The sequence below is a fragment of the Dufourea novaeangliae genome, unplaced genomic scaffold (assembly GCF_001272555.1).
Source record: "Dufourea novaeangliae isolate 0120121106 unplaced genomic scaffold, ASM127255v1 scaffold125, whole genome shotgun sequence".
Taxonomy (NCBI): domain Eukaryota; kingdom Metazoa; phylum Arthropoda; class Insecta; order Hymenoptera; family Halictidae; genus Dufourea; species Dufourea novaeangliae.
This window is the reverse complement of record NW_015374020.1, coordinates 990,726-1,009,752: the sequence shown is the minus strand read 5'-3', so window position 1 is coordinate 1,009,752 and position 19,027 is coordinate 990,726. Positions and strand designations below refer to the sequence as shown.

Below are 19,027 nucleotides of genomic sequence, written 5' to 3'. Positions count from 1 at the left end.
AATATCTCGTCCAAAGTATATCATAAACGAAATCACGTGGCGAGATATCTCGTCCTCAGATTCGAAGGGGTTAAAGGTTTTGTTCGTAGCCAGCGCACGGCTCGTCGAACCTTCCGACGACTGCGACTGACTGACTGACTGACAAATTCCGAAAGATCTGTTTGAATATCAACGCTCCGTGTTACAGAACGACGAGCAGAGCGGAGAGCGTGCCGGGCCCGGCCGCGAAAGTGTACGACGAATAATTACGCGTCACGATCGAAATACAGGCTCTCTCGGCAGGCGCGAGGCGGCGCGCGTTAATTCCATGACGAGAGATCTAATTTGTTCGCGTCAATTTACCGCGGCTCGAGCGTTCCGCCGTGTTTACATTAATTCACGTAAAATGGCATCCGCCGGCGCAATTTGCCGCCGTCGAGCGTTTTCGAACCAACAGCCGTCACCCCCAACCCCCACGCTTCACCTGTCCCTCGCCACCGCCGAGTTCTTTGCCGCGACGAAACGACGAGGGTCTCGTCGAAGATTCGCATCTATTTTCACGCCCACTTTATTTTACACTAGCAAGTGTGCCGAGGTGTACATTCACAAATACGCGGATGGATGGAACGAACAAGGACACTCTATAGATCGAAGAACTTCTTTGTGCAGCGAAGTGGGTTTTTTTGCCGCGGGTTTGGCAGGTTGAGGCGCGTGCTGGAATCAACGATAGAAGAGCGTATAGATATATATATATTTTAAGATGAGAATCCACAGGGGATTCGTAATCTTTGTTGTCTCGATAGACCAATTCTTGTGTGATCTATGTCTCGTGTTCTCTTTCGTATTTCGTTTATTATACAGTATGGGCCACGAAACGTGATCAGCTTAGATTATTCTATTGCTAACCGTTCGATCGAAAGTTTTTTTGCATGCCTAACCATCAGGTCAGACATCGTAAATAAAACTAAGCAGTCGTTTCTTAATCGTTTACGCGAGTGTATTGCAGTAAATTAAAACCTTCTTAATGTTTCTTTGGTTTAGAAGAAGAAAAATTATTTGTTATGATACCGAATTCATCTCAGTATCCGTTAAAATATGGGCGTAAAGAAATTATAGGTTTATCTATAATACACTGGTAGTGTACTAAAAAATTTTAATACACTGGTAGTGGACTAAAAATTAGTAATTATTATATGATCGACTAAATATCGCTAACACAATATACCTTAAACCTTGCACAACTCCAGCATCCAGGCCCAGTGAAAAGATTTCGCAATTGTTCCTGGACTAGCAATTTCAACCAATCGTCGTACAATCAAACAAAAACCCAATTCTACACGTTTAGCGACAACCCAGACGGACATTTCCAGGAAAATACTGCGAAACGATTTGGTAATTCGAATCAAAACGTCGACGATTCCGTGAACCATGTTTCGTCGTGACCACGCTAAAACACGAGCGAGAGAGACCGAGCCAGCAGAAAATTCGGATCATCACTCTCACTTTCCGTCCTCGTGCGCGGGACAATTTGCACACACGTTGCAGTCGATGTTTACGGCCGACCGGTCAAAGGTAATGTCAAAACTGCGTTGGTTGCGCGGCGAACCGAAAAAACTTGAACACCCGTACCGAAGATTAAAACCCGTAATAGCGAACTAGTAGCGTGTCCCTGGACCACGTGAACTGAATAGGACGCCGGAACTTTTAATCTCGAACCAAGCCTATCCTCCCGAACCATCGAAAAAGACGAATCCTCCCGGCTGGGCTCTCGTTCGCATCTGTTTCGCGGATAGTTAAATTCGTTTCATTTCGTACCGTTTATTTCCCGTTATCCGCAACGTACGTTATAGGCCGGGGACACGGGCCGCCAGTCGATCGGACATTTTACGGGACACGCGTTTTCACGCGAATGCAATTTCCCTCCAATTCCGAGCACGTCGGTGGGAGTGCACAGTGATCGCGGGGCTCGTTCATCGACGCTGTATCCACGGCTTCTATCGCTACATTATAAATAAATATCGTTTCGGTGCAGGTTCCGCGGATGGAGGGAAACCCCGTTCGGAAAACTGGACGAACGACGCTCCAGGCCACGGATGATACCACGGTAAATTAATGAATCGTCGCGATATGTTTTAATAAACAGCCCCGACTATTATTCAACGCGTGCGCACTGTGTCGAAGACACGCGAACACTGTCTCTACTGTTCTGGGAATTAATTAAACTGAATATGTTGTCTCCAAGGGCCGTGCACCGAGGATATCTATACGAATAACTATAGATTAATCTATAGTTAATATCTATACGACGAACCAGCGGAACAACTAGCGAGCTTTTTCGAAGAGAACGAATGAACCGAGGAAGGAATAGGACCGGACGGAAAGAGATTGGAAAGAGAATCGGAGATTGGTGACCCTCTTGGTTTCTTGCAGTTTCTGGTTAGCTCGGACGAAAGGAAAGCCATTGCAACACCTTACCCGGACGTTTCTGTCCCATAGCCGCGCGCTTGGTAGTTACCAAACCGTGGAAAGGATGAGAACTGCGGCAGAAGAGAGGATAAAACGAGCCGGGGACCAACGAACTAATCAGACTCGACCAATCCGAGTACGTTTCCCCCGAGGAGGATGCCCTCCTCCCGGCGGACAGGATAATTTAAACTTTCCTCCGCACGATGCAACCCCGTCCGCGCCCTCGTATCTCGATCGGACCCCGCTAAACAGAATTAGATACGAGTACCAAATTCAAACGTTAACCACTTTCGCTCCCTGACGAATGCTCTCCGACCATCCGTGCACGGATAGTTTTCGGCCAATGGCTGACTCTCGTAAAATCGCGGCTCATAAAATCGATGATTTCGACCGATTCTATTCGCAATTATTTGAAAAAACCGACAGAAGAACGCTAATATACCTACTAGATGGGGGTTTATGGATTCGTGACGTATGCAAATAAGGAAATTAATTGAAACCTGCACTTTAATAAAAATGAGCGGCACATCTATCTTATCTTTAGCTTGATGAAACTTACATTAGAATTGGCATTAATTTCCACAGTCTAATTGTAACTGTTTGTTTACGAGTCTCTTGATTGGATGGTCGTAACGATACATCGATTACAATGTTGTTTTGCATGATTTTTTTTTCGAGGCGGTTATCTATATAGTTGCAGAGTTTAAAATCCCATTTACATAAAATTTCAATAGTCAAGAACCTATGAATTCTAAAAAAGCGTTTTCTGTAAATCGCTTGACCGAGATAAAGTTCAAATAGCCCGGAGAAAATGACGTCAGAGAGACAATTGCACGCCCTGCTCTGATTTTTCGATGCTCGTTTGAACTCGAATTTTATAATGCCAAACGCAAAACGTTCGCTCGAGCACCGAATATTAAATAGTATTATATATAGTTCGAGCACAATTAGCTTCTCTGTTGACAAAGAAATGTACGCGAGCGGACATATGTATGTTTCTCACAAATAACTGCAAGAGAAAATAAATTTTCCATTTTCAATTTATTTCTTTCATAAAAAGTGATCCTGCGCTCTTTGAAAGTATATCTTCCTCGATCGTCTGTCTATTGTAGCCATCTCTTTGTAATCCTTTCACTAAAAATAACATAACATGATTTCACAAACTTTTGTTATTTTCTTTAAAGAGAAAGCCGTTGCTTCATAAAGAAATTCTATACTGCACTGTCTGTACTACAGTTTTAGTATTTCCATACTCATTACACTGGATTATACATATATATTTATTATATTATATTCCTCCGATCATCCTACAGATAGAGAAACGCCGGTTCCGATGTTTCCTTCTTTTCGACCTCGATCGCCAGATTTCACCCTTTTACATCTATGCTCAACCCCAGGTGAAAGGGATCCACGGTTCAATTAGATTGATGCCCCTTTAAACGAGCCAAGACTCGAATATCTAAAGTGTCCATGGGACCGAGGCAGCAAATACGCAGGGGGGGGTTCGCCCGCCTAACTTCGTCCCGGTTCGTGGGAACAGAACCAAAAATTCCGCCGATGACGTCGGGGCCGAAGCAATTTAACTTTCACGTCGTTGCCCGAAAGCGAGCCCGGCTGACGTCGCTCGCCCCCCCCCCCCTTCCGAACCTTTTGATGGAAACGTCCGTGCACGGGCGGACAGAGGAAAAGGATGCTTTCACCGTGGTTTTACCGTGGATTGCCGCTAACGGAATACATTACTCCCTGAACCACGGCAGTCCCAGCACGGAATTGCCAACGGAGAAACGAATCGGGACGGAGATACCGATCGTAGGCGTTACTCGGTCGCGAAGAAATATCGATTGATTTTGCTGTGAATTCCATTTACCTACATTGTATTGATGGATGGTATGAAAAATGGATGGGTGAAATAATTGTGCATAGTGGGCAATCAGGTAGTCAAGTGGAGTTGATACTTTAGATCATAGGTTCTCGACGTGGAAGCTGAAGATATCTGGGGGCGTTCTAGTTATTTTATCTTCTTTACTTTTCGTCTAGCTTTTTAAGATTCAACAATTACACGCAAAACTACACTTGGAATTTTCAATAGTAGAGATAGTTTACCTAAAGAGGATACTGGAAAAAAATACTGAAAAGGGGTAGTGAGTCAAAGAAGGTTGGCTCACTATGCGTTAGCATCAACTGTGGAAATTGTCTTCTTATAAAATCTTAATATAAACAACTGTATGTATGTATCGGTTAAGTTCTACCAACTTTCATGAAGTTTCTGAAATCATGGATCAACATGGACCCGGACACTGCCGCCCGAGGGTTCATACTGACTTTAATACTATACTTTGAGTTTTAGTGGAAGTAAAGTCAGGTTTTTAATATCAGATATTCTGTATTTTACGCACTTGTGTAAATTGAACAACGTTATTTGATAATAAAATAAGTATACTATATCTCCGGAAATAATATCACCTTCCAATTCAATTTTTATATTGTGAAATTAAACAAATAAAGAAATCAATTTTGATATTGTACCAGCCAATAGAACATGGTCAGCAGATTAAAATTTACATGTAAACCAATAATATAATAGGTCGATTCACCGCGTTGTGCGTGAATGAAAATCAATACTGCTGCGTAAGTAACGAAGCACTCTGGGAAAAAAGCGTAATGCTCAAATTTCACTAGAGGAACGTAGAAATTTCATTCTCCTCGACAACCAACGATAAACTCGTGTAAAGCGTTCGGTCGTTCCCGGTCGAAAAATCGATTCCGAGCGTTGATTTTGCTTCGTTTATATTTCGTACCTACATATTGGAGGGATATACGCGCTATTCAAAACAGCTTCTACATGAAATCATTTCTATTCATGCATTTTCAATCTTACAAATTTTGAAGCAACGACGAGAAATACGAATGTATTAAAAATTCGAACGTCATTTATCGATAATTCTTCTACAATGAAATGAAGTATTAGAATCGTCTTCAATCTTCGACTGTATTTTATAATACTGATTTGACTCAATTCTCTTGTACCCTCACCACTTCAAGACCTTTAACAGAAGAATCAAATATCTATTTGATTCTTGACTTAAAAATAGTTTAGAAACAATTTGAAAAGATTGAATATGTACAACATTGTGACAATTTATTAATTGGTGCACCAAACACGATACAAGTAAAACGCACTCGTATTAAAATAATTATTCCCTTAATAAACGAATATTCCAATTTCTCTTATAATGAGAAACATAATCCGGGGTGTCTCGTTATCACGCCATGCCCGATTCTACGTCACGCAGTGTACGCGCGCGCGTTAAAAGTATCGGTGGAAATGAGTCAACGATTTATGAGGCTGACGGTTACGCTTTAACATCTTTATTTCGCTGACATTCCCGGCGAAATTTATTGCCGGTCCGTTCATTTTTTCGTGGCTCCCGTAGCTACAAAATGCCCTCGTTAATCGAGAGGCCTACGTCAATTACGGTAATGAGTGCCGCGAACGAGCACCAACAGCCAAGGATATTATTCGGAAAATTAACGTTTAAATCCACGCTTTGGGACACTACAAATTCGTTTAGGCCACGTCCATTTGAATTTCTACGCTGATTCCCGGTTTATGTTTGACTCTGAGTGAAAATCTACTCGTTTAATCCTGGAACCCATATAGACTTGCGTTATAACCACGTGCACGCTTCCTATTGCTGAATTAATTACATCTGGCTACTTTTGCATAAAGTTTAGTCGATTCAATATTTGAATACATATATATATATATATTGAATACACAAATTATATTACTTTACCATTATAATCATATTACTATTCGTATATCATTGAATATCGACGGATTGGTGTTCGTTAACTTATCGTTAATCAGGTATAACACGGATTTGGCATACGCAAAAATTATTCGATCCTAATCGTTGTGTTATGCAAAAGTCACTGGTATTATGAACCTATTAAATAGGAATTAGCTATAACAATCGCCAAACTTACCACCCCTCGGAGTGTCGGTGGGACCGGAGCGTTGTCGCAAGCCTGAAACAGAGAATTGACTATTTAATTTCGAGAACGATGAAACAGAGAAAAAAAGGAATATTATCTCGAGCAGACAGGATAAAGTGACGTAATCAGAACTTTCGAATTCTGTATGAGGGAGTTTCGGAGCACCTAAAAGGCTTTTCGACGCCCCCGAATCCTTCCCCACACCTCTGACTCCGTCCACCTCTACGTTGTACCCTAATGCAATGATTAAATTAATTTTCAGAAATATTCGAAAATTACCACGAAACTTGCCAAGCGGTGGCTCGAACACTCGAGGAAGTGTACTCGATCGATCCTCGTGCAAGCTGATGCATCGCCGCATTTTAACGAGTCTCATTTTTTTAATAATTAATAGGGACCTGACGAACACGGATCGTTTTCCGCAGACAATTTAACTTGAAACGGATCTCTCACCGAGTTGGGAAAAAATTAAAGCAAAAAATAGAACATTCAAAGAGATTTGGAATTATGTTAAAGTTTGCAACTAATTGGATTTGCGACGGTGCATCGTGATATAATTACTAAGTTTACGTCGAGAAACATTCATGGAGATTTTTCTTTTATTTTATAATGTTTAAAAATGAACTATTGCATTATCAATCGATTTTCTACGTAATTTAATAGATTCGCTAGATGATAAAGGATTGAAACAGTTTATCAAACTGCATATACAGTTACAAACGTAATTCTTATCCCCTATAGCGAATACCATACAGCTACATTTCACGAACACAGAAGTTTCTGAGGAATTATGCAGCAAATTAATCTTAACAGGTCCCTGGTATCGGGATTAACTCTCTTGCCAGTGCCCGCAACTTCCGAAGCAATCAAATTTCAGCGAGTCTTTGGCCACCTTAAATCAATCAGTTAGTGAGCAATCGGGTTCAATTTACGGGGAACGTTGGACTACATCGGATTACGCTACGATCACCAGAAAACATACGCTTGCTTATCTTAGCGTTATCACTTGCATGATATCCCGAAGAGAAAGTTAAACGAACTCTAACTATACGTAACTACAAACGCATAATTAAAAACCATTGTATATCTTTAAAAATACACACCCACCCTTTTCAAAATAAGTTTATCGTTCCCAGATTATATTATAAAAACATCTGTTACTTTACTCTATCGTTAATTGTAATATATAGACTGTGGATATTTATACAAATATAGATTTTCATGGGCTAGTTTACAAGAATTGGAGTCAACCAGGGTTTTGTTTACTATATTTACTATTCTATTAAGTCCCAACGAAGATAAAGACCCGTTTAACCTTCATCAAACACTTAAGTGTATATACGGAATTCTGTAATGTTGTAATTGCAAACAATAAACGTTTTCACGTGTCAATAAGAATATACATTTAAACACAAACAAAAAATAAATTTTGTTTAGAGGATATTAAAGCTCAATGGGAAACGATTGCGCTGCTATAAAATACTAGAGTGACCTAAAACATATGTATAATTTTCACGAAACATCACAATTTCTTCGTACAAACCTTAATATTTATTTACGCTATACTACGTCGCGAAGAATTTCGCAATTACTACACCGACAAACTCAGAAACCTCCAGACGGCACAGATCTTACGCAATAACCGAGTCGACGATCAGGCGAAATCCGCGACGACAGACTCAGCAGAAGGGAATCGTAAAAAAATCGCGTTTCACAACCCGCGGTAGAGGGGTGGGGGTGAAAGGGGAAGGGCGGGAAGGGCGAGGTCTTTCCAGCTGACTTTTCTCACTCGAATCCACGGTGTTTCTCGTTCGTCGAACATAAACGGTAAAGTTAACGTACTTACAGCCCCTATCGGGCCGCGATCCCCATCGTGTGCTCGGTTTTATATATCTCCCTCTCCGTTCCGCAACCACCCTTTCCCCAACTACCCCTACGCTCGTCTCGACGGCTGCATAAGCGTCCCCGTAACTTTCGTCTCCCCCCCCCCCGCCGCGTGCCAAGGCCCCCCCCCCTCCCATTGAAGCTCGGTGAATTACAAATCGGACGTGGCGCACGTCGTGCACGGGGATAAAAGCGACGCTGCGCTCTGGGCCCCACCAAGACGGTAGACGAGCGAAGGAAAACTGAAAGAATGGGAAGAGGAAAAATGCGGGAAGAAAGGAGGAAGGAAACGATGGCTGTGGTGGGGTTCGGGGGTTGGGGGATGGAAAGTGGAAAAAAAGAAGAAACTGGCTGGCAGGGATAGAAATGAGAGGGTATTTCAATCTCGTTCGTTGCCACTACCTAGGACGCATCCAGTTCGGAAAACTTTCGCTTCCACACGGCTCGTCCGGCTGACTGAGTTTTTCGAGAAGTGGTATATAGAAACTGGATCCCCCCACACCCGATTCGAGGGAACCGAACGCGTTTTCAGTAGCCGCTCACAATGTTCGAGTCTACTTTCCACAGTCTCCTGTTCAAGTAGGAGGAGCTACGAAAAAATCGGGGGAGAAACGCTGTTTCTCCCGCTAGGCAGTTTGTTTAACGAAGCAGCCCGATGACGTAGGATATTCCTTTTTTTTTTTGCGTGGATAGAAGAAACTTTACCCGCCTCTTAATTCTGTTTACAGTAGCAACGAGGGCTCGTCAGAAGTTTCGCGAGCGGGATAGATTAACGAGCCTTGGCTATAAATCCTCGAATCCCAGCGGGGCAACGGGATAAGCGTTACTTAGGCCGTTATCTCGATTGCAAAATGGATCGAGGAGGGAGGCGCGAAATTGCGTTCCTGGGGCATTATTCATTATCACGGGACCGGTTGAAGTCTTGGTATTTCGACGAGCGTTGCGTTACACGCGATAGTAGATACCGATTCGCTGAGACACATGGACTGTCTGTTAGCTCGTAATTGCCACTTGATCGACGCAGGTGACGGCGACGGTGGCAGTGTTATACGTTAACGTAATTATATTCACGATCATCGTCGGATCTGAAGCAGTGCTCCTGTATCGAGTGTCCCTAGAATGTTAGGATGTCCCTGGAAATGTTGTGCAGTTTGCACTCTAGGGCATTGTTAGGGTCAACTTGACTCAAACTCAGATTTAATAACGCTAGATCGCATACCTCGTTCCAACATGAACACTTATTTTTGAAGAATCTATTTTATTATAATAGTTGCATTATACTTTATTTGTCGTAACTTTGTGCTAAAGGGTATTTATTCCATTAATAAATAAATAAATAATATTATTTAATATATTATATATTGTAACACGTTAAAATAATTACAACTTTTAAAGTTAAGTGGGGTATTTCTTATCAGAACTCTTAATCAGAAAAGCTTGTAAATTAATTTGACGTTAGATGTGTACGTATAAACAATCAAATCCGTGTAAGAATATTTCCCTAATTCGATTTTAGCTCAGACCAAGTTTAATTCGAGTAATAGTAATGGAGCAATTTATGGAACAGTGCACGAGGGGTAATCACATTGTTTCCTGATGTAAACAATACCGTACATTCTCAAAATCATTGGGCTTGCCCAAAGCTGACTCGTTACGATCGGTACGAACTTCCAGAACTGTTTCAAAGAAAGTAACGTCAAACGAGCGTCTGTCAAGGGCACGTAACGGGGATCTCGTGAAATGATTGTTATAATAAACTAGTGTGTTTGAGCGAGGCGTCTTGTCGGTCGATCGACGATAAAGGGGCATGGGAGTTCCGAACCCATAAAAGTCGCCCGGGTACGACACGATTCGAGTAACGGGAACCGCCTTGGAAAAAACGGGGACGAAACCCTCGCGATCGAGGGACATACATATGACGACGAATCGATGGTTGCCACTTCTATAGGTAAGTGCAGCTCGACGGCAGGTTCTTAGATCGGAACGACAATATGTATCGCACGTATATGTATGGGTGGGTTGTAAGTTCCAACAGCGGAGAGGGGAATCGGGAAGCGAGAAAGATAAGAGGAACGTGGGTAGACTCACTACTCCACGGTTGCCGATAAGAGATCACACCTAACTTAACCTCGTCTCCGTCGTAGGACGAACGACCGGGTTGGAACACCCTCGTCGACTAGAGGGGGGTGAGTTGAAACTGGCTTCTCTACCGCTGATACCGGGATCGCTTCCTTCTTTCTTCTCTTTTTTTAAACAATAACTCTTTGTAAGTAATGATCGACGGCTGGATCGAGTTTCGGGGTTGCTCTTAATTGATTCTTCTCGTTCCGTGAAAAGTATAGGAACGATGTTTTTATTTAAATTGGGCTTTCGTGAATCTATGTTGCGTCAATGGCGACTGATCGTAGACGGTCGAACGATTTCGGGATTTCAGGACCTGTCGTCGACCCGATTTAGAGCGAGAGTGTGAAAAAAAAAAACAGAAAAGAGTCGACCTAATCCGGCATCGAAATGGAACAATAGACGGAACCCCGTTCAAACGTTCCCACACCATTTAGGTATATTTCGATGTAATTACGGGTTAATCCGTTTCACGACAAATTTGCTTAACAGCCTGCTGTGTTCCGCGATCGGCCGCGAATTCACAGAGCGTGGGGGGGGGGGTCGGAGATCCGATTCGAATCGAATGTAATTTGCCGAGCGAACGAATTTCGCCCGCTAACGCGGGTCCAACCGAATCGCGCGTCCGTTTTTTACTGTAATATATTTAAATCGCGGGCAGGTAAAAAAAAGTACAGGTCCGTTTTGAAAACGTTGTTATCCCAGGGGCCGCGCAGGCGAGGAAGCTGAATGTACAAAAAAAAAGAGAGAGATAAAATAAAACGATTGCTGCAAGCTGTTGGCACAGACTCCACGCACGTTGCACCGCGCGTGTATAGATTATCTAAATGGTCGTTCCTATGCACGTTGCCCCCACCCCCTATCCACCGGCCCCTCTTTCATCTCCCTCCTCGTCTTTTTGCATCCACGTTGCTCGATGCTTTTCATGACAGCGTCATGGATGGCGTTCAGAATTCAACGTTTTCGAAATAGTTTGGAAGAAAAGTTTATCCAAAATCATAAATTAAAAATTTATTTAGATATGAAATTGTTGGATAATAAGTATGGTCCATGTTATAATAAGATTGTGGACCTTATGCATTTATGACACATAGGACTTTCTGAAGCAGAGATAAGCAAATTCAGTTTCTCAATACACTCGTTTAACGAGACATCTATCTAATATTTGCGTTGTATATACATATACATATATATATATATATATATATATATATATATATATATTCTGAAACACAAAATCAAAAGATTCGAATGACGTACAACGTAAACATTTCGGGTTTGAATGTTTCTTCCATTGAAAACTCATTCGTTGGAGAACAAATGTTATTCATTAATCTCGTTCTTTGTAATATACGCAGATAAAATTGTGGTGAATGGATTACGCTCGCACAAAATTGGTTCGTCGTGCTTGAAACCCCGAGCTCTCTGCGCAGCACCAATTAATAAAACGAACGGAAAGAAACTACAAACAAAACAGATCCAACTTGTTGAAATTGAACGTTGTGTTGCAACGGACTCCAACGATCCACGAGATCGAATCAGAGATATGGCTATCAAAGAGAACGCGATCGGAGAACCTAACTAAAAAGTGGAATTAGTTATCCCAGTCCGTTATGTTGTCCTTGTTCGATCGAAAACTTGTTAAAGATTCATATTTACAGATAAAGCTTCACTGATTTCGTGTCTAAAATGCAGTACGAGTTTTAAAAACTTACCATTAGATGTATCATTACTCCATCAAGGAAAAAATTTTTCGACGCCATCACGATTGCACACATAAAGATTCTACCCGTCATCCGATAATTCACGACCGTCTCGCACAGAAGCTACACTTGGACTGTGCTTCAAAGACTCTATGTACCCATCAGGTTAAACGGTGTGTTATTACTCAGGAAAACAGGTAATAAACCTACTACGTCCAAAACGGTACAAACTTTCCGGACGACCTATAATCAATCCAACGAATCACTAAAAGTAAACAAAGCATTCCCGTGCTAAAATCCCAACTATTCGCTGGTAACTGTCTCTGTCCTTGCCCCACCTAAATGGTGATCACCTCCCTTTGTTTATACTTACTGACCCGAACTATTGAGTGAGATATAATAGTTTACTGGAAAAGAAGAGCCACCTTGTGTTCAAAGGAGGTGTGTTTCCCTTTTCTATAGAAATCTACCCCAAGATCCATTACTGATTCTAATTTTCAAAAAAATCCAGTATTAAGAACCCATGCGATAATGGGATCCTTTCCTCTCTATCTGTACTTCGCACATTTCCATTCGCCCAGCTCGTTCACCTTCAACAAACCACTTATGAAAATAGTTATTCGCATCATCGCCGTTTGAACGTCGCCTGAGCCAGTTTCCAGCCCGTTACTCTAGCCCCACCTCCTCTAAAAAAACGATTGTTTTTGTTACGCAACGCGTCGACACAACACAACGGCGAAAACATTCCTGTTCCACGTAGCCCAGCGAAAAGTAACGAGCGTTCCGGGCGTGTGTTCAGCAATTTCGCGTACGTTCCGCACGACCCAGCAGCCGCGTATACGTTCTCGTTCGCGTGCAATACCGTCGGCGGGTGGCGTCGGGGTGTATCGGTGAAAATACGAAAATTCATTCGAAATTCCCTTGACGCGTCCCGGGATGCTCCCAAGCGTGACGATGGCCCAGGCAAATCGACTTGCCGGAAACCGACACGACCCACAACCCCGTGATGGCGGAGGGTGGTTCCGCTTAGTCGCGTCGCGGCTAACTGCCGCGCGAAATAGAACCGAATGAGCGGAGGAACAAAGTAAAAAGTACCAGTCTGGGGGATGGTTTGGGAATTGGCGAGAAAGAGAACGACCGTCGTGGGGGTGGATGGTAAAAAGCTGCACGCGAAGATGCGACGCAGGAACGAACGAACGGCCGTTCGAGCTAACCGTGCGGATGCGATACGAGCGTTTCTCGCTGGAAACTCCTTATCGCCACCCCACGCTTTCCCTCGCCTGTACGCTCCGTCGAGGGGGCTCATGACGGTAATCTCGTCATGGACGGAAAATACTCGAGTTGTAAATTGACCAAGCTTCGTTGCTCTGATCGTTCTGCACCGTATTTTCTATGGGTATCGTGCTGTCTGGGGGCATAGAAACATTTGTTCTGATCGAAGGATATTTTTTTTCTTTTGGTTCATGCAAATTACGTGTAGTTTGAATCAGTTTTTAGAGATATAAGTATTAACAAGGGGACAGCTAGACATTTTTGATGTTAGAATACATGGTGGTACCTGAGTTTAGATGGACTCCTGTTTATCTGTCTTTAGATGTGTTTATTTATTTATATAGTATTCATGGGATAAATACTGTTTAGTGGAAACGTTATTATAAGAAGAGAAGGACATACATGAAACTGAAAATAAACGATACAGTAATATTAATTATCGACGATACGAAGGAACGAATTCTTTAATGCTGGGGAGGGAGTGTCTGAATATATTGACAGAGTTACAAAAGTTATTGGCCAACCTCAAAGCACGGTTGTATTTGGAACAAATTACATCAAAATGTGCAAGTCTCGTTATGGTAATACAAACAACTGTACTCTTCAATTAGCATTCTGTAAGCTGGAATGGTGTGGGAAGTTTCTTGTAATCCTGGGTGAAAATGACCAAACTCCGTTGCTCTATTAGGATATTTGTTCTGATCAAAAAACATTTTTTTTGTTGATACAAATTACGTACTTTGCAGCAATATTAGCGGTGTGAGTAGACCACCGCTCCAATTCTCCGTAAAATGAACCATATCTCGAGAAAATAGTAAAATTATCTGTTGGATAAGCTTCAAATCATCCCTACATAAATCGCTTAATTGCTTCCAATCAGAAGACACTAATCAGAAGTTACTCTTCATTGAGCTCGGATCCCAGAATTACAATCAACACTGTCTCGATGCTAATTTACTTCCGTCCGGTCGGATCGATGGGCTCATTGAGCATTCACGTTCTAATTCCGTCCCTCGAGGAAAAACCGTTCGGGAACGATAAATTTTTCCTTAGGCGACGAGCTGCCGTTTCATTCAGATTTCACCGCGTGCATACGTTCCGCAGTGGTGTGCGCACGTACATCGGTTGATTAAAATTTAGTTAAACGATTTACTGTCGCGCAATGCGGTTCAGAAATCCCCGCCTCCTCAAGTGCACATAAAAAGCCTCCTGCATATTCAACAACAGCAATATCCGATCCACACGGTTTGTTTTAACTCTTCATCAAAGAACGCCGCATCACACATGACCCACGCCTTCAGCTATTTCACATCTCAATCAACACTAACAAATATTTCCACGAACAGTGGAGTAAGTTAAAACGAACAATGTTACAATGAACGGATGCTAGAGCGTATAGTTTTTAACCAGTTATATTTGGCAACTGGCATAATCGTCGGTTCCTTCTGACACGATATTCCGTATTTATCAATCAACTTCTCCTATCCTAAACAACAGATAGATGCAACAAAACTGGAAGATAAATACTACTGTCGACGCACACTTAAAAAACATTCACAATTTAAAACTTTCCGTTTCCAAAGACGAATACCGCAATCCCAGCAGATGATACACCAAAAACCTCTCGATTTATCCAAAACCCACACGTTTCCAGCGCAATTTCCGGTATCCCTGGGCGATCAATTTCTCCGCAACCTATCGCCGGGTCTCGACTGCGAAGAGAGACGTCGGTCCTCACGCCGCGACTAAAAAGTCCAATAAACAACAACGGTGAGCAACCGTCGCGATTCCGCCGCGGCGAAAAAAAAAAAACGAAAAGAGGAAAGTTGAAAAGTTTCGAGCCGTGCTGGCAATAACTACGTTACGCGATCGGTTGGAAAAACACGCGGAAATCTTGGAGGAAAGCTGGTCTGGTTGCGTGGCTACCACCTTCTCTCACCCTCTCTTTCTCCGCTTCCTCTCCGTTTTTTTTTTTTCGTTCGTTTTATCCCCCCGGTTGGTCGGTTACGATTCTGCGGCGGGTCTACTTTACAGGGCAAATGTCAAATCGTTACTCGAAACTTTGCCACTGCAACAGGATTACCGCCCAGGATTGCCCCCCACCTCCCTCCTTCTCCTCTTTGCCCCCTCCCCTACCCTTCCCTCCGTCGGCCAAGTCGAAAGCTGTGCTAGACGAGCGGAATATAAATGAGCGAAACCCGAAGACGAACTGGATCGATCGCGTGCACGTGATAAGGCGGGGCGAGGACGCAACGAGACAGCTTCCTTCGGGGGGTTCCTCAAGCCCCCAGAACACGTGCAGAACATTTCAAGCGGCGATTTTGATATCGGGGATCTTCCGCAAAATTCGATACCAGCCTTCCGAACGCGTCGGGTCCTTTCTGCCCGACGAGGGAAATATGCGGCCCCTGTTCCGGTCGTGACATTATCGAGGACATCGCGGATTTTTCGTAGAGCGATCCCTTCTCTCGACCATCAATTCCGAACGGTGGGTATATTTATCAACGGCCGTCCGGCCGTAAAGTCTGCGGGGGGGGGGGGAGAATTTTACGCTGGATGCAATTTCGTAGCGTGCGAAACGCTGACCGATGACACGAAACGGGGATCGTTATTTTTAAGATCGATGATTTAAGTATAATTTGTTTCCTGGTGTTTGTTTTTGAACCGGAAGCGTCGAAATTTTAAATGGGTTTTGATTAATGGAAATACTTCTTAGCACGTTCGCTGTATTGTATTCTCATCCATACACGCGCGCACTCACACTGTCTCCGCGACCAAATGAATTATTCAAATTTTGTTATTTTAAGCATACTCAACGTTCAACTTTGATTATTGCCCATCAACTTGTTTATTAACTTTATAGTCGCCCGAGTTCTTTACTGTTCTAACTCCATTTTTCAATACAAATTCACCATAATATAAAGAAAATTCAACCTAGAAAAGAACAAATATTCTTTTAATCCTAACTCCGAAACCTCGAAAGTTTTTTTTTTCTACTTGGTTGTATGTCCAAATACTAACAAGAATTATTATGTTGATAATAAGATAAAATTTTGTTAAATAGTGTAATTAAATAGTTAATAGTGCGTTTTATTATTTCACTACTTTCCGGCTTCTACAATGTTAAACTCCATACACTTTAAACTCAGTTTCCTCAGTTTAGAAACTAGTGGAGATAGAACAATTAAGAACTGAAGCGACGAAATACCCATATTTTCACTCTATATTTTTATATCAACGTTAGTTACCGAATTTATATAATTACGACTTAATTCGAAGGAATCAATTGCCGATATACGAGAAAAAAAATGTTGGAGGTTATTGCAAGGTAATGGATCGGAATGGAGAAGTTTGAGACTTCGAGAGGGAAAGAAAATAAAGCAATAAGGCGAATCGGGGGTACGGTGGACGAACGATCGAGGAAAAGATTAATATCACGCATCGTTTATATCGTATTTTCCGGGAATAAGTGGAACATTCGACTCGTGTTCGTATCGTTTGACCTATCTTCCGCCAGAGGCTTTTCCTACCTCTCCGGTTGTCCCGTCGCGTCCACGCGCGACCCACCCTGAAAACCCGCGAACAAAGCAGCGGCCGCAATATCGTACGTGATTTAAGAAAAGTTTTCTCCCGAAATTGTTTGTGTTATAACCTTTTGGAGTGGTTCCAGCGGTTGCGGGGCAGTGCCCAAGATAAGAATTTTGTACCGCGGTTCCTCGGACCGTGTCACGGGGCAATATCTAGAAAGAATGTTTATAGGGGTAGACAAAGAATAAAATCAAATCGTCGATAGTAAAGAAAACAAAGGATATAATTGAACGAATTCAGTCAGTATAAAATACGTAATAACGTTATAATTTACCTGGGGAAAGAATAATAATAAATGAATCGAGAACGCTGTTGAACGCGAAATTCTAAAAATAAACGACACTTTTGATTTCGACCGCATTCCACGTTGTTAACATTCGTTGGTAATCGAAGCTACCTCCGCTGAAAAAAAAAAAACAACCAATTCGATTGACGTCGAGAACCTATAACGATCGACGAGTAACCCAGGTACTCAATTACCCGCGGGAGCAATATTTTACCACTTTTTATATCGATTTTATTAAATATTAAAATTTTTCGTTACCTCGCCCCAATTTTTTTATATCGTTCCAACGATCGTCGAACCGACTCTTACGATGCCGTTTGAATTTTTTAAAGCAACAGCCATTAACGTCGCAAAAATCATCGCTTGGCACCGTCGAAGTGTTGCGTTAATTAATGATTCGAATCTCATTTATCATTACCGCCGTTCCGCTGAAACGAGGAGTTGCTCACGCGTTATAGCATTCTCGCGCGCTACATACTTTCCTCCTTGCCTTCCGGCTATACATATACCGATACACATAGCCGGCTCGGCCCGCCATCTTTCTTCCCTCTCGCCTTTCTTTAATTAAATAACTTCAAGACACTATCCGTTACTTCATCTAGAACCGGCCCCGACTGTTCCCGCCCCGGCCACGGCTGCAGTCTGCCTGCTTTTCAGGTCTGAAACACGGGATGCCCATTAAGGTGGATTCGCGAAATTCGATATATCCGATATCCGATTGCTTATATCCCTAAACCACCGTTTCCTCCAGGTTCTTCGAAATTTCGCGAGAAACACCGTTTCCCTCAGGGGTTACCCCGAAAGAAAAAAGAACGATCGGAAACGCGCTATTAGATCCTGAAGAGTGGAGAGGGGAACCCATCGTGAAGTCCACTTGATCTGATTCCGCAAAACATTCGGGATAAAAGTTTTTAAGTACCGTCGTACCTGTGCTAATTCCCTTTCGGATACTAGGATTCTGTTTATAACTAACCTTTGTTCACTTGCATTATTCATGAGTTGATCTAATGATCTAATCTTCGTTTTATGATTTCGTCGAAATCGACAATGAATTACCAAAAAAGTAATCTTGGTTTTGGACGAGTTCAGAAATGAGTTTAGCTTGAATTGGTCTAACTACTGATAAAATGAACGACAAAGTTTGTTTTCGGTACAAATCTGAATAATCAAATGATAAATGGTACCGAAGGACAGAAAACTGATACGATCTTCCTATTATCGCAGTAATTCATTTAAATAACAGCTCAAGTTCAGCGTAATAGTGAAGAATCGATAACAAGTGAACGACTTCGTCTGCTTTGAACTTCCTAATTCATTTTCAAGGTAATCCTCTGCCGTCGTATTCGAATTATCAGTCCCCTCCGGAATTGATTCAGCGAAACTTCACCGATGCTCCAACACAATTCTCTCGACGTGTAATATTCCACGATATTTTGATGCATCACTCGGCGAAAGCTTCGCTCGACAAACCATCCAACACTGTTCCCGCGATTCCACGGTTTTTCTGACTTGTTATTTAAACGGGACGACAGTTGTTTCCACGGTCTCGGACGTTGATGTCCCCGTTATTCCGGCGAGGAGATTCGAAATCACGGATGGAAACGTGACGGATGAGAGGAAGGAAGGAAGAAACGAAGGGAGAATCGAGACGCAGGGAAAGCGCATTGTCGGTATATCGTAAGAGCTGTCTTGTCAGCCCCATCCATTATTCAAGCCGGGCAACTTACAA

General features: G+C 42.5%; 1 protein-coding gene across 1 annotated transcript in view; it reads right to left on the bottom strand.

Annotated features, from left to right (window-relative positions):
* LOC107188919 (hemicentin-2) overlaps positions 1 to 6,805 on the bottom strand; it is a 242,200-nt gene extending 235,395 nt beyond the window's left edge. The window contains exons 1-3 of the mRNA XM_015577317.1: positions 6,736 to 6,805; positions 6,577 to 6,678; positions 6,436 to 6,477 (exon numbers count right to left, since the gene is read on the bottom strand). Coding sequence (XP_015432803.1) covers positions 6,436 to 6,477; positions 6,577 to 6,678; positions 6,736 to 6,805 — 214 coding nt within the window. The remainder of the gene's footprint in view (positions 1 to 6,435; positions 6,478 to 6,576; positions 6,679 to 6,735) is intronic.
* Positions 6,806 to 19,027: the final 12,222 nt, after the last annotated feature.